This window comes from Narcine bancroftii, chromosome 6 (genome assembly GCF_036971445.1).
Source record: "Narcine bancroftii isolate sNarBan1 chromosome 6, sNarBan1.hap1, whole genome shotgun sequence".
NCBI lineage: Eukaryota > Metazoa > Chordata > Chondrichthyes > Torpediniformes > Narcinidae > Narcine > Narcine bancroftii.
The window spans coordinates 11,518,826-11,535,947 of record NC_091474.1 but is presented as its reverse complement, the minus strand read 5'-3'; the positions used below and the strand labels follow the sequence as shown (position 1 = coordinate 11,535,947).

The window sequence follows — 17,122 nt, the reverse complement described above, 5'->3', positions numbered from 1 at the left end:
TCTTCAATATCATTACATTTTTCTGATTACACATTTTTAAAATCAGCATATGCTTACATTTCTATATTACCTTTATTGCAGATTTTTTTGGGGTGTTTTATAGGAATGAACAGAATTTGACATCAAACCACATTGAATTATTGGAGCAGACCTGCTCAATTGCAAAGGAATCCATAGAGATCAGGTACATTACAAGCACTTGAATGGGTGAAAGTCTGAGAACCTGTTCTGGTTCAAAGTTAGCCACGAGACACACGCACTGCAACAGCACAGTCTCCACAGAATCCAATGGTCAGTGTTGATTTTCTAGCTCTTGGGCCACAGAAATCAACAGGAAAACCAGCAAAAAGACCTTATCAGGTGCAATTCCAATACTGAAATGTAAAATTAAATATTGCTTTTAAATATGCAGCAGTTTTATGGTGCATTTATTTTATAAATAATAAAAATATTTTTTCAAAGAGTGCCCCCAATTTGGATGGAGGGGAGAGCCTCATCACATATCAAAGGCAATCTGCAGGTAAAACTGGTGACACACTCAGAAAAGTCCTGTGCTATGGGGCGGCACGGTTAGCATAGCAGTTAGTGCAATGCTGTTACAGGGCCAGTGATCGGGACAGTGATTTGAATCCAACACTGTCTGTAAGGAGTTTGTACGTTTTTCTTGTCTCTGCGTGGGTTTTTCCCAGGGGCTCTGCTCTGCTCAGAAATGTACCAGGGGTTGTAGATCAATTGGGTTCAATTAGGCAGCATGAGTTCGTGGACAGCTGTACTGTATGTCTAAATTTAAAAAAAATTGTGCTCACTGTCTTGGCTCACATAAGAAAGCAGAGCTAGAAGAAATATTATCATCAAAGTGAGCTCGGATTTCTTGCTAGTCAGACGATCTCAAAGAGCTATGCAAAATCTTTAAATGCTACAACATTTCTATGAATACTTCATTTCAGTAATAGCATCATTAATAAAATATTTTTCAATATGCAATCTTTTCAGTCACAAATAATCCAATGCTATTTGGCAAGTATTCCATTTCATAATAGCAACACACTAATGAACAATCTGTTTCTAGCTCATAAAAGAACAAAATATGTATCTCTATCTTTGAATGTCAGAAAATTCTTAAGAGATATATTTTTGTTTTCATCTTTGGGTATTTCATTAACGATATTCCTGGCCACTAAAATATGTACATTTTCCATAATATAGTCAATGAAGTGACCCACATCGTTTTAACCATAAGTATAAAATACAATTATTGACTATTTCTCCTTCACCTAAGCCAGGGGTAATTAAAAAAACAATTGGGAAGAAACCAGAGTGCTACATGTCAATGAAAGGAAATCCTGTGGTGGAAAGATACTGAAGCAGATAACCTTAAGATATTTATGACAGTGTCAATTCCATTTGTTACTTCAAAATGTTTTAGGTTTCCTGTCTAATCCCCATTACCTGGTCTGCAATTTCTTGGCGTCTCTGTTCTAGAACCTTCTGTTGTTCATTTGTGTGATCCACAATATTTTTCCCTCCAACAAGAAGCTTGCTTTCCATAGCCTGGTTAAATAAGATTGAAATTCAATTACATAAAATTAGAAATCTTTTATGCCCTAAACAGATTCTCTGAGATGATTGTCTCTTATTAAAAATCTATAATCTTTAACTATAAAATATATGATCTGAAAGTAAATAATAAACAAGTATTTCCATCTTGGTTTCTTATTTGCATCCAATAGAATTGGTTTTGTACATTTTTTTTCTTTTTTTTATCTCCAACGAAAACCTTTCATATCATCAAAATGCATCTCATGGTTTAATGATGCACTGGTTGCTGGGAGACAAATAAATGTTATAAAATGCTGATCTCTATGCTTCATAATTAATTCTGGTTCAGGATCCAGAAAGGATTAGAAATGGAATCCTGTGCTTTATAATTTAGCACATGTCGATGCTGCTGGAAAAGGCAACATTCTTTGCGTCCTTCAGATGGTGACAAAGTAACTTTTTGAACCACTTCATAACATTACTGTGTGGAGATCTCCAGGAAATAGAGCCAGCAACAATACAGAACCAGTAATACATTTATAGCTTAGTTATCACACATCTTACTAATGGACATACTCCAGTGCCAAAGAGGCAATGAGGGAGCAGCCAGGTCGATGGAGGGACAATGCCGATTGAACAATCAAACATACAGACATTTGATCACATGGTATACAAACTAAATCTGGCACAAGCCAGGTAAGAGAGATTTTGCTATTTCTTTCCAGAGTATAACAATGATGAACTATTTGACAGGAATCCACTGCCACTCTCCTTTGAGAGGATTCTTGAGAGGTCCATCTGTCGTGATTTGGTATTTACTGGTTTGTTTAGCGGCGTCGACTGTGGCTATGGAGGCTGTTCCTGGAATGGCAGGTTGAGAGGATATACCAACTCAGCTTACTGAACAACTGCAGTGCACCTTGTTCACATTTCAATGTTCAAGAGAGCAATTGCTTAATGTGTTGTGCACAATGACATTTAAGAGAGTTACTTTGTCTTGGACTGATCAACTGGCTGAATGGTTTTCAAAGTGGACTCTCAGGAGGATTTTCCTTTATACTCTTTACTCTAGTTTCACAGACAATAATTCTTCATGAGATAACCCATTAAAAACAAAAACTTAATTAATATGCTTTTTTTAAAAAAGTTCTTATTGTAAAACAAAACTGTAAACAGTATCAGATTGAACATGGTGATTTGATCGACTTTTAGAGATTTTTTTTGCTTTCACAGGAAAGGAAACAAATTCAGGGATAGGAGGTTATCAAATATGTAGTCATGATGCTCTGGCTAGTGTGAGAATGTGGAAATCCCAATAATCATTTTCATCCCATCATTTTCCTGTGTTTCAAACTTGGATTAGTTTACTGATAAACAGCATTTCCCCTAGAAAACCACTTAGTTTTATGTAAATTTAACTTGCAATCTAAAAGTAATTCACAATAATTTAACACTGTAAAGCTTTCACTCCAATTATGATGCGTATACATTTTAAAATGTGAATGGTCCCATAAAAATTACATTGAGTTCAACTTCCCTCAGGAAATCCTTAACCCGTATGCAATATTTAGGTCAACAGCAACTCCACCACATAAATCTTCTATCTTTTGTCATTAGTAATTATTATTGTAGTTTTAAAATCAGTGTATGCTGATATATCTAATTAAATAAGTGGTTTCAGTTGATAGCATAATTTCATCTTTTAAAAATTAGTCTGCTTAATTTTCACTCCAATTCCTAAGAGATAAAGGAAACCACAACACACTAGAATTATTTGCTTTTCATTTAGATCCTGCAAGCTGGAATCAGAGAGGATTTGTGACAGCACCAATCATCCTCAACACACTTAGTCCTCTCTATATTCTCCGTACACAACTGCATGGACAAACACCACTTCAATTCTGTCTGTTCATGGATGATGCCACTTTTATTGGCAGCATCTCTAACAACAGACAAGGTAAAGTACAAAAGAGATATACAGGGACTTTTGGTTTGGCGCCAGGATAAAAACTTCTCCTTCAATGTTAGCAAGTCAAAGAAACTGGTTAACAACTTCTGGAAAAGTGTCGGACCTCAGTCCATATTAGCGTTGCTGAAGTGAAAAGAGTAGACAGTTTTCAATTTCTAGGGGTAACAATCTCCATCGACTCATCCTGGTCAACCCACATGGCCAGAAAGGACACCAACACCTTTACTTCCTCAGAAGCTGAGGATATTTGGCACGTTTCTATGCTGTAATTGTTATATGGTTATATATGGTTATAAATGCACAGCTGAACAACTTCTATACCACTGAAAACCTCCTATCAGTGTGCATATGATATGGGAACTGCTCTGTCCAAAGGGTTGTGAACATTACTCAGCTCATTATAAATACCTCCCCCTCCCTTCCATCAATTTCATCTATTGCTCCTGCTGACTCATCCCATCCAGCCACACTTTTATGCTGGGGGGGGGGGGGGGAGTCATTCCAGGCCTGACTATTTTCTGCAAAGGGACCTAGTAAAATTCCCAATGTTAACAGCATTTCTGGTATTCCGGGACCAACTTGGATAAGTAATATGACGTTTTGATGACATGTTAAGTGCGTGACGTTTCAGCATGAGATTTAAAAATTTGAAACCAACAATCAGACTGTTCTCAGCATCCAAAGATCACGATATCTGCCAACTGGAGTGATTCTGAGATTCACGAGCTCCCGACCATCCGGGCAGAGAATTAAATAAGCCGCCACATAACGGGCAAGGTGAGAGATGGACTGATATTAGATCGTGTAGCTCAAAAAATGAGACACTGGAGCTTTGCTCGGGACAAGTTCCAGGTCATCAGCACGCTGAAATGTCTGCGTAAAAAGTACAACCAGATAAATGAGGCAATTGGACTGGCCTTAATTTGAACTGTACTATGCCATCTTGGGTACTAACCATTCAGCACACCTAGTTGCACTACAGAACATGGAGGATCCATCGTTCCCTGAATTTGTTCCAGCTGCATTCCCCTTCTCCAGCATCAGTCTCGATGCTGGGGTTCTGAGTTGCATGGAAACCAAGCCCAGCAATACAGAACCTGCGCCTCACAAGCAGCCAGTATTTCTTCCTGTGATCAACAAATATTTGTCATGTGTTTTAGAACTGAGTTTGCCCATAAACAGTAGTCTTGCTAATATAGCATATGCTCCATTGCCTCCTAAGAAAAGACAGAGACCTACCAAGGCACAGGTAGTGACCCAGGAAATGAGGGAGATGTTGCACTCAATGGACTGTGATGATGTGAAGAGAAGGTGCAGACAGCCCATGAGGAGTGGATGAGGAAAGAGGTACAGGAGGCGGAGATGACGGCTCGTGAGGCAGACAGACAGACATTACCTGGTCAGAGGAGATGACAGAGTTTGGACAAATGTTCAAAGATTTCCAACAGGAAATGCAGAACCAGGCATCACTCATGAGGGACATGATTACACTAATGTCATCCTCTGCTTGACAGCATCAAGCTCCCACTGAACTGCAACAAACCATACCACACTCATCAACCTCACGCACCATCGCAGAATGACTTCATGCAGCACTCAGACGAGGCATACGCGTCTTTTCAATCACCCTCGTGCTCTTCCTTTCTCAAGCTGCTGGAGAGAGGCAACTTTTGCAAATGGTTATTGATGTTTGGTTTTATTGCACAATTGTAAATAGTTAAATACAGTTGAATTAAAAGGTTTTATTTTCGTTTATATCTCCTGTGACAAGTGCACTGTATACATTTACTAAAATTTGTCATTTGCTCCCTTTAAAGTGTTTCCTTTTTTAACATCTAAGAAAGCACTCAAATATTATTAAGTACCCTTAGTAATTTAAAATAATTATTTTACAGTATGGCAAGAAAGTCACACAGTTATTGGTAATAAATACCTCATTATTTCAGAAAACCTCTCTGTGGAATATCCCCAATATCCTCCACCTGATTGCAGATGGAATTTTTAAAAATTAGGTTGTCTGTGGTATAAAATCAGTTGAACGTTTATGTAGACAAGATAACTTAGCAAATTTTCAACAACTCTCTGGTAAATTCATTTTTTAGATCATAATTTATTCAAGTATTTTCAGATTAGACGCTGGGTCTGTAACAGTTATACATGTTATCCTCAAACTCCAACAGAATCCCCGTTTGAAAGGCTTTTGCTTCGTGAACCCCTGTACACTACTAAGGATCTGACATTGTCTATTTACATTAATTTAAACAGTAGCTTGCCAATCTATACTTAGTAATATTAAAAATAAATGGGAATAAGATCCTGAATGCAATTACAATTATGCTAATTAGTGCAATATCCTTCAAATATCTTAAACTATATTAATACAACTAAATATAAACAAATATAGTTTAATAACTTTAGTAGGACCTACTACACTCCACATAGACTGCACAAAATATACCATAACCCCTCTCCCAATTGTCAGAGATGTTAAAGTTGTGATGGAGAATTACTTCATATGCTTTGGAATTGCTCTTATCTGGAAGACTTTTGGAAATACATTGCTAAAATAACCTCAGATATTATAAAAACCAAAATTTAAGGATTGCTTAAGGTGGTATGTGAATGGAAAGAAAAAGTTTGAAAACCACTGTTTTATTGTACCTAATTGACTCGTTATGTGCACGGTTTCCTCACTCCAAAGGAAACGGGCCAATGACAATTTTTCTCAAGCCAAATATTTCAGTAACATTTGGGTCGAGAGCAGTGATTCTCAACCTTCCCTTCCCACTCACCTTAAACAATCCCTTACTAATCACAGAGCACCAATGGCATAGGGATTATTTAAAGTGGTATGTGAGTGGAAAGACAAAGGTTGAGAAGCATTGCCCTAGGGTATGGATTTTGGGAGATGTACAAGGTCTTAATGTGAACCACAATAGAAAATACTTTACATCGCTTGTGGCCACAGCTGGAAAAAAAGAGTATCCTACAAAACTGAAAATCTGAACTCCCTCCTTCACAGTGGCAATGGTTAAATAAGTTAATATTCTACAGTACCCCTCTAAAGATCTTGTGTAAGGAGGAAACCAGCAATATATGAAAAAATAAGGGGACCTTTTTTGGCCTTATTAAAATCATTACACATCCTCGCTACTGAATTGGTACGGATACCTGTCCTCCCATACTCCTACTATCTGCTTAATGTAGTAATATATACCTTAAATATACATTAGGACCTCACTGGATCAAATTTTATTTTTGCTATTTTTCAATTGTGAATGTGGGAGAAATTTCTACCATACCAGGTTTGTGGGTGGGTGAGAGGGAGCATTTTGTTTGCTTGTGTGTTTTTTTTCTTATGTATCTAAAAATATGGCTATTTTGCTTCAATAAAAAATCTAAAAAAAAACTTAATTGCTTACAAAAGGTACATTATTGCCTCACGGATTTCCTGGTGACAGTGTGCTTATGCACCCTGATATGCAACCTGATCAGGCTCCTCAGGAAGATTGTGTAGATCAGTGTTCCACTCAGGCAAGAAGTGTTCCTTGTTGATTTAACATATATTGTGTAAAACACGGCAGAAAACAACGTCTGATATAAAAGTGGTATAAATACCAAGTCACTTGGTCAGACACCTCCAACCACCTATGATATTTCAGACAGCATTTTCTACTACCATCTTTGCCGAACTCAAATGGAAGTTATAGCTACGCTGCCGTTGATCAAGTGCGTGGTAGTTAGTGAACCCCTTCATCAACCACTTCCTGAGTAGGACAACTGGGTCTCCAATTAGATGCACGGGGATCTCCACTCCATTAACAGTTTTGGATTTCTGTAGGCAGAGCAACGTAGATGTATAAGTGCCTTATGCAATCTCTGAGGACAACACATAAATCACTGTAGGGTGGGGTATATTAACTTACTTCACTTGGGAAGAGGTTACCCTCCCCCTTGATCTTCAGCCTTTCTGTAGATGGGTGAGTTTGCTAAAACTCAGGCATCTTGGGTGTGACCAGGCCAACCCACAACCACATCTATGAAGCTGGAACAACAAAAAGTCTGTGTTTAGACATATGAAACACATTAATTGATAAAGAGGCAATAATTGTAACTTGGGGCATGATCCTTACCAGTACTTGTGATCTATAACAGCCTGAAGAACAATGAAGTGCCGGCCTTTCTGATTGTAGTACTGCAAATCCATCCATTGTCTCCTTGAGTTGTGCACCATTTAGCAGGACAAGAAAATGTTAAATAGGGCCCTCTTCAATTCTCCAGTAATTTGGCATATCAGCATATACAGTCGCCACACCGACACCAAAATACAACTTATGGATCGATATTCACAAAGTAACAGTGAGTCTAAGCTGAGGTTCCAGAGCTGTCGCCAATTTGTTGTGTTGCGCCTCAGGTGTGGCTCAATGAATTCCAATACAAAGTCAAAGAGTCCTGAGACATACGGAGAAGACACCTCCACTCATCTTCATCAAAATTGTTTAGGACATTAGACCAGAACATGGGCCCGTGTGGTCTCTCTCTCCTCCATGTTTCTATCTGACAATAGCGTAAATTGACTCACAAGAAGGAAACGTCTACGGCGTCTAAAGTCCACGCACGTTTCTGGTTCAAACTGCTCCCTGCTTCTTTTCAAATTCTCCTCCAATGCATTTCTGATCGCACTAATATGGTGCTCACATGGATTCTGCGTCCATCTGTGCATCATGAATGAAGCGCAGGAAATTAGCCTGTACTCAAAGAGTGCTATATATGTTCATCGCTAGTATCATAGGCACATCAAGATCAACCGCCATTTTGTTTTGTAGGCTAGGTCCGACGCACATATTATACATCACAATAGGTGTTGACACAGTGGAGTTACACGTCCTGCTTCTTTTGCTCCCTCAATGCCGGCTTGCTGTGTGAAAAGCCACACTAACTCAGAAAATTGCAGGATTTGCTCGTTTCAGTGTGAATGACCAAAGCTGGCATATTGGCGGGTCTTCATTACAGAAATATAGTGAGATTTCTGTGTAAAAATAAAACACTCCCCTCCCACTAGGGAGAAGATTTAAGAGTACAAAATCATGTTCCACCCAGATTCCTTTCCCACCATTTCAGACTCTTGAATGAACCCCAAAATAGCAAGATTATGTTGCCTTTGCTCTGTAACAACTGATCTCTCTCTCTGGAATTCTGCACTTAAGTACATACTCTTACTTGTACTATGTAAGGGATGTCTTATTGGTCTGCTTGCAAAAGAGACTCAGTCAGGAGAGATTTTCTCCAAAGACAAGACATAATGAACTAGCTAGCATTTTACAATCCCACTGAGAATTTCTGAAGCCTGAAGTAACTAAATTGACTGAATTTATATTCCTCAGATCAGTGACATTTCTTCCTGAACACAATAATGCCACCATGTTAGGTAATTTTTAAAAAAAGAGCTTGGATAGGAAGAGAACTGCATTTGTCAAGCATCTGAGAACAGAGTGTAATTAATGGATAAACCCTATGCCAAGTACAAGGTAGTATGGGGGAATCGCATGGAAAACGCCACATTTTGAATTAAATGTCACGTGTTTTACACCAATACAGAATCCTTGCAAAATGGGAAACAGTAATCATACTGATAGAATTTGAATGAGGAAAACAAAAAATGAAATGGAAGAGAGGCAAGATTTGATCTTTTTATTTATTTAAGGAATGTTGGGGGGGGGGGGGGTGGTCACAGGACAAACCAGCATTTAATTGCCTGTTCCTAATTTTCAATCGTTAATAATATTTAAGATTGAAGAGTTAAAAAGGTGCTACAGGTCACTATTTTAAGATTAAATAAATGGCATGATAAAATGTGGAAAATTGTACCAAAGTTTTAATGTCAGAAATGAAAAAGAAAACTGGAAATGCAGAGACAATAATCATTTATAGAAGTAGATTGACTGATGTTTCAGGTGTAAGTGGTATAGGAAGTCCTGGCAGTCTCTTTAGTAGCATTAATTGTATGTTAATTGGAAATTTATATTATATTTTTCTAAGATATCACAGTATGGAAGCGGAGATAATTCTACTACCTTCTAAACTCTAGATACAATGTACTGTGAATTTCTCAATCTTGTTTACAAGTTATGTAGAGGAAATCACTCAAAATATGCAAATGTGGAGATTAGACTTTAAATCTAACCACACAAAATGGAGCTGAACTGAATGTTGGGAAAAGGCTTGAACATTTTAAACTAACTATCGAGTTCTTATGCCATCAAGTTCTCCAAATAATCAGCCATTAAGTTCTTCAAATTTGAAATAACAATCTGCTAAAGTTCCTAAGCAAGCATCCCTGTAAAGACCATATTTATATTAAATGCAATCCTTACAGGTATATGAGTTTATTATCCTTAAAATAGCATTCTGATTAGATTACCTGACTAATAAATGAACTGACTTTATAACCTCAGCCATCCACTTGCATCAATCACTAATTGTTCAACGCATACATTAAGCACAACTTTTACTTTCATTGTGGCGTTCAGGAACAGCAGCTTTTTAAGTGCTGCAGATATTGAAGGCTGGGAAAAAAAAATTGATGGTAATCTTATGGCTATATGATGCTTAATTACAACATCTTTCATAAGCAGTGATCCTTATACTGGATCGACTTAGCAAAACTAATCACAATGTGTTATCTGACAATATAATATTACAAATAAAGTGAAAACAGTTCATATCAACACACTGGCTTCTTTTTTCAGATGCCTGATGATTATTGGGAGGCAAATACATTCTTTTCCAAACACATGATTTAGAAAGGAGTTTTTAATCCCTCGTTGCTTCCTTTAACTCATCATACTGGGCACGATATAATCCAAGATTTTATTATTTCACACTTATTTTTTATTTCAACTGGTTTTATTTATACACTTCAAAATATTACCAATGAAAATTCCCTGCTTTAAGCTAAGAAATCATGCAATAGCTCATTATGGTACCTTAATTTTAGTAGCAAGTGCTTCAGAGGCTTCCCTCTCCCTTCGCACATCTCCCATCTTTTTCTCCTTTTCACGCAATAACTTCTGTTTTTCTTCTGCCACTAAGCTGTGGTCATCTAAAATGGCTCGCTTCTCTCTCTCCAACTTTTCCTGTTGGGCCCTCCAATATTCTGGTTCATTTTTAATTCTTTCTTCATCTTCTCCATCATCTTCCTCCATATCCTCCTCTCCTTCTCCTCCCTGCCTCCTTCGATTCTTTTTCTTTCGCTTGCCCACACCTCGTTTCTCTAGTTGAGCTTTCAGTCGAGCTATCTCTTCTTGGAACTCTCTTAAAAGGGCATCTTTCGGATCTTCATTTACTCTTGGTTTATTCTTAATGTTCTTTGCACGATTTGCATATCTTAGTGTCGTAAGAGTCTCTTCACAGTTATAAGATGCAGGACCAATATTTGCCACCATCACAGTTTTGGCATTCCCTCCTAATGAGTCCTGAAGTAATCGAGTTAGCTTTGAATCTCTGTAAGGAATGTGAGTGCTTTTACCATCCACAAGTGCAGATATCACATTGCCCAGGGCAGAGAGAGAAAGGTTTATCTTTGTTGCTTCCTTTAACCGATCACCTTGAGCTCCAGTTTTAGCCTGCCTTTCGCTGCCAGCAAGGTCGACTAGATTCAACTTTCCAACACGAATATGGTTCTCTCCATCAAGTCCAACTTCACTGCACTCAACTGTTATCACAAAGATGGCATGGGAACGTGAGCTGTGTTCATTCATGTTAGTAGCACCAACAGATCGATTTTGATTGCCAACATTCATGACATGTTCAATTTCTTTCACATTCTTTGTCACAAAAGAGGACAGGTCTTTGACATATACACCAGTGTCTGGCCTTTCCTTTAACTCCAATCTCTTAGTTTGATCTTTTGCTAGTAAATCTTTTATTTCCTCTTGGTAAATCTCTAGATATGATGCCCTAACCAAATACTGCTGATTTTGTGAACGAGATATGTGCGTGAATATGTGTTCAAATGAATTTGGGATAACGCCTCTTTTTTCAGGGTCTGAACGGATTCCCTCCATTGTATATGTTTTCCCAGTTCCTGTTTGTCCATAAGCAAAAATCGTCCCATTAAAACCCAATAGAACGGATTCCACAAGGGGCCGAAAAGTCTCATCATACAATTCTACTTGTTTAGAATTGTGGTCATACACGGCATCAAATGTGAATGTCTTGGGCAATTCACTGGGACTTCCTTTGGGATTTTTCACCAAAATCTGACCCAATTTTACATCTATGCGAACAATTCTTTCGTAGCCACCTGAAACTTCCTTCTCATCCATGGGTCTGCATCGCACAACCACCTTCACTGATTCAGAACTTCTTAACTTTGACATCGTGTCGTGGAAAAATCCAAATTCCAAGAATTGTTCTTGCTAATAAGCAGCTGCAAAGAGATTTAGCAATTATTAGCATCATACTACAATTCAAATAAATACAGAAAATTCTAGATCAACTCAGGAAAGTATTTCTGAATATTTCCATCTTGCCCAAACTATAGCATTAATTGTTCATGATCCATGTTTAAATGATTGAACCCAAGATACTATATTTATTAATTCCTGGTAAATAGATATAGCTATTATTCATACTGATCATTTTTCCTCTTGACCACATGGTGGCAAGCATTACACTTGAACAGGACCAGTTTACATGGCGAAACTGCCCTCAACCTAGTCCTTAGTTGCACATTTGAGAAATTGTTTGGGATTTGGCCGTCACAGAGCAAAGTTCTTTTAGTATTAAAATCAAAACATTTTCTGAATAATATTTTATCCATTTCATTCATGTATCATGTGAAGTTGATTATAGTTTAAACTAGCATCTGTGAGAATGGGAACATCAGAATAGTGTCAAGGTCATTCATTTCATGACTGGATAAAAATGATTGCAAGCACTCATCTAATTAACGATATAGCGGCAAAAATAACCCATTTGGGGCCTTTGAAATAATCAACTATGCCAGGGTTAATGCAATTTAATGGCAGTCAGTGTGAATGACTTTCTCATCTCATTCCAAATGAGGACTTGCCTGCATGTTGGTTTTTAATGTGTGCACTGATATCATGTCAAGTGCTACCTCTGCTTGGGAATGCAGTTCCTGTTCCACATTTAAATTTAGACAGACAGCATGGTAACAGGCCCTTTCAACCCACGAGTCCAATTACACCTAATTGACCTAAAACCCTACGCAGACATGGGAGAATGTACAAATTCCTCACAGAAAGCACCAGATTAGAATCCTGGACATTGGCACTGTAACAGCTCCACCAACTGTGCCACCCATACATGTTTCTCTTGTCACTACCTGATGGAAGCTGGTCATTGTTTGTTTGGCTCCACACCCCCACCCATTGAGATCTTTTTCCATTTGAATAATCTCAGAGTTAACAATTGTGAAGCCAAATAAAGAGGAAAGACAGCATCTTCCATCACTTCCAACCATACAGAGCAGCCCCTTTCAGTCTCCAGTAATGGAATGCTCAGAACTCGCTGGGCAGGGTGTAGCCCTGAGACCCACATTTTAGCAGTAATTTGTTGTTGGGGAGAAGAGCCAGAGGTGGGCAGGATTTCAGAACTAATTCCCAGCATAGCAGCCTACAGTGCTGGTGGTCTAAGTACAGTAAAACCCCTGTTATCCAGAATACAAGCAACCAGCAAAAAAAAAATCACAGAAAATAAATTGGTAAAAAATACAGGTTTAAAATAGTTCATTGTTAATTCGCCCAATCACACCAACGCAAGACACCAGAAAATTCACTTATCCAGCATCTACTGATCCCTGTAGGTGCCCGATACCAGGGGTTTTATTGTAGAAGGAATTATTGGAGTATTGGAGAACAAAGACTGCTAGAATGAGTATATGTTTTGACATACTTTGGCACAGTGCCAATATACAGTTGGTGAATATCACCCAATGCAGTATAAATCCGGATACACAACATCATAGTCCTACTCTGGCAGATTTTAATTCCCAGATCACTTTGGTACCCCACAGGAATAAGCAGTATTACTTATATGTGGCAGTAAAATCTTCATCTACTAATTCCCAAGGAATTTATTCTCAGTCAAAATTTTAGATCTCAGCTTATATCACTAGGTATGTGGGAGAATTGTACTGTTACGAGCGCAGAGGACCCCAAAACCTAGCAGCAATAGATATTCACCAAGACAAATGGTTAATTAAACGAAGGTTGCTTTTAATTATCTTTAAACATGAGAACAGAATCACACTAACTTATCACTATTAACTTAACTAACCTAACTTAGCCCCCTTCTAATGCTAAGTACACATGTCTGTAATGTGTGCATAAGTTCAGAAAAGTTCTTTGGTTCACAGTCCAATTTCACTGGTTGCAGGCAATTCTTAGACTGTGCACAGAGTTTAACATTTATGAAGTTCACCAGGCTTTGGGGCTTGAAAAGTAAATGGTTACCACTCAGGAAAGATCTTGTCAGTTTTCAGAGAGAGATTTGTTGTACGATGGACACCCACAACTGATTCCTTTAATCAACCACTCCAGTGTCTTGCCGAAGAAACTTGCCCCATCAGGGTTTTCCAGATGAGAACCTCTTTCTTTCAGGTCACCACAGAGTTCCTTTTGGTTTCACTTATTCCAAGTGAAACATTAGCCAGCCAGTCCTCTCCTCTTGCATGAACCACAAGGGCTTTGACCAGGCTGAACTAAGCACTCACAACCCATCTTCCAAAATCTTGCCAGCTTGTCCTGTTCCAGTCCCAGTTGCTGCTGCTGACTGTAACATTGAATTCTTTGTGTCTGTCTCTCTCTCTTAGAGAGAATGCCTGTTTGACTCTCTCTGCTTGCAAAACCATATGACCTTTCTAGAATAGCAAGTTCCTCTCCAGACAACCTGCAGCTTTGACAAGTTTTTTCATCTGTTGCCTTTTTGTAAACCACAATTCAGTAGTGAAGTCTCTTGGACACTCTCCAAAGCTGTTGGCCCCAACATGTCTAGCATGAGCAGAGCTCCAGTATTTTAAATAAGATCTGTTTTTTAAAGTGTTTGTATGTGACCTACACTAACAAACCTGCCCCAATTTATCTCCCAAAAACATATATATATTCTGTCACAGTACTCACCACAAAGCAGCTGCTTTTGCTGCTACAGCTTTAAGCAACCATGAAAAATGACTACATTACTGCAGGGGATTTTTTGTAATATTTATCATTTTAAATACATTTAACAATTAACAATCATACCAAATAAAAAAACGTCAAGAGAACCCATCCCTCCACCCCCTCTAATATGTACCTATATGCTCTAAATAAAGCTGCCAGATTTTTAGGAAGGTGTAATATACCTTCCTGAGATTGTATGTGTCCTTTTCAAGTGAGATGCAGCTATTCATTTCCAAAGACCACTTATCCATGAGTAGATGGAAATCGAACTTCCATGTTATTGCTAAGCATTTCCTGGATATACACAAGGCAATTTTTGTGAATTTGAGTTGAGAATTAGTTAGTGATCTACCAACCATAGTAAAGTTCTCCAGAAGACAAAACTCTGGAGAAGGTGACTCCTGTGATCTTGGTTAGGGTGTCACAGAGGTCATCCCTAAAGAGCTTCACCTTCATGCAAAGCCAAGTAGAATGTACAAAGGAACCAACCTCTATACCACACCAAAAACACATCTCTGATAATTCAAGTTTATATAGGTGTAATTTCTGTGGGGTGAGGTACAGTTGAGAGAGAAAATTATAATGGACCAATCCAAACCTGGCATTGATAGTTGCCAACATACTTCCCTGACATAGATCTGACCAGAGTTGTTCATCAATTGTTGTGTCTAAGACTCACTCCCATCTCATCCTAGATTTATGCAAATATGGCTGTGGGCTCTCACTCATTAATAAATAAAAATATATATTTCTTCTTGGAGTAGTTTCTCCTTTTCATTGAGTCCCAATAGAGTTATTTCAGGGCCCAAATTGGCTGTAAGGAAAGATTTTAACTGAAGGTAACAAAAAAAGTCTTATTGCATCATGGATAATAGTGAAGAGTCATCATAGGTTGTTGGCTGACCGATGTTTCAAAATAAATTTTGAGAAGTACTGGCAAAGCCTGTTAGCTAGGGCCTTAGAAATCAATTTGTAATCTGAGTTTAGTAATGAAATGGGTCAAACATTAGGAGAATTTTAATGGGTCCCTGTTTTTTTTTAAATGAATCACAGTAATTATGGCAGTAGAAAATGATTCATGGAGAGCTTAGTTTTGGATGCTAAGTTAATTATATCCATGATAAGGAGTATAACTAGATTCTTAAATTTTTGATAAAATTCTGGCAGGAAACCATCCTCCCCTGGTGACTTACTGGACTGCAGTGAGCCCAAAGGATTTTTCAATTTCTTTTGAAGGGAAGGTCCAAATTTGCTTGATCAAGTTTCGATAGTTCAACAATGGATAGAAAGTCATCAATCTTTGGTCTCATGGGAACTCTGATTTTTATAGGTTTGTATAAAACTGTTTAAAGGTATCACTGATTTCTGTTGGGTTAAGTGAAACTAAGCCCATTTTAGTTTGGATTGAATTTATTGTTCCCAAATTCAGCTCTCAATTGCCAGATCAAAACTTTATGAACTTTTTCTCCCAGTTCATATCTTTGTTAGCTCTTAGAATTTTTTTTTCAATTTTATAGGTGTGCAGTGTACTGTACAATTTTTTTTTGTTTACAAGCACTTTATGTTTCTCCAGCCTGACTCCTCCCACCCCCACCTCCAGCCTGACTCCTCCCCCCACCCCCTCCCACCAACCCACCCCAGCCCCACCCACCCCCACCTCCAGCCCGACCTCCCCCCACCCCAGCCCCACCCACCCCCACCTCCAGCCCCACCCACCCCCACCCCCACCCCGACCTCCCCCCACACCCACCTCCAGCCCGTCCTCCCCCCCACCTCCAGCCTGCTTCCTCCCCCCACCCCCACCTCCAGTCTGCCTCCTCCCCCCACCCCACCTCCAGCCTGACTCCTCCCCCCACCCCACCTCCAGCCCGACACCTCCCCCCACCTCCAGCCCGACTCCTCCCCCACCCCCAGCCCGACTCCTCCCCCACCCCCAGCCCGACTCCTCCCCCACCCCCAGCCCGACTCCTCCCCCAGCCCGACTCCTCCCCCCAGCCCGACTCCTCCCCCCAGCCCGACTCCTCCCCCAGCCCGACTCCTCCCCCAGCCCGACTCCTCCCCCAGCCCGACTCCTCCCCCAGCCCGACTCCTCCCCCAGCCCGACTCCTCCCCCAGCCCGACTCCTCCCCCAGCCCGACTCCTCCCCCAGCCCGACTCCTCCCCCAGCCCGACTCCTCCCCCAGCCCGACTCCTCCCCCAGCCCGACTCCTCCCCCAGCCCGACTCCTCCCCCAGCCCGACTCCTCCCCCAGCCCGACTCCTCCCCCAGCCCGACTCCTCCCCCAGCCCGACTCCTCCCCCAGCCCGACTCCTCCCCCAGCCCGACTCCTCCCCCAGCCCGACTCCTCCCCCAGCCCGACTCCTCCCCCAGCCCGACTCCTCCCCCAGCCCGACTCCTCCCCCAGCCCGACTCCTCCCCCAGCCCGACT

General features: G+C 39.9%; 1 protein-coding gene and 1 long non-coding RNA gene across 9 annotated transcripts in view; one reads left to right on the top strand and one right to left on the bottom strand.

The window, feature by feature from the left end:
- Nucleotides 1-17,122, bottom strand: part of kif3b (kinesin family member 3B) — a 34,024-nt gene that overhangs the window by 14,988 nt on the left and 1,914 nt on the right. For 6 of the 8 annotated variants that reach the window (XM_069883961.1, XM_069883957.1, XM_069883962.1 and 3 more), the window contains exons 2-3: nt 10,495-11,939; nt 1,450-1,551 (exon numbers count right to left, since the gene is read on the bottom strand). In XM_069883961.1, the coding sequence (XP_069740062.1) occupies nt 1,450-1,551; nt 10,495-11,889 (1,497 nt within the window). In that variant the 5' untranslated portion in view covers nt 11,890-11,939. Of the gene's footprint in view, nt 1-1,449; nt 1,552-10,494; nt 11,940-14,876; nt 14,989-17,122 lie in introns of all 8 variants that reach the window. The other 2 variants (XM_069883958.1, XM_069883960.1) reach the window with 1 other exon arrangement.
- LOC138735709 (uncharacterized) overlaps nt 2,034-17,122 on the top strand; it is a 54,035-nt gene continuing 38,946 nt past the window's right edge. Inside the window, exon 1 of the long non-coding RNA XR_011339896.1 lies at nt 2,034-2,235. This is a non-coding gene — a long non-coding RNA (uncharacterized lncRNA). The remainder of the gene's footprint in view (nt 2,236-17,122) is intronic.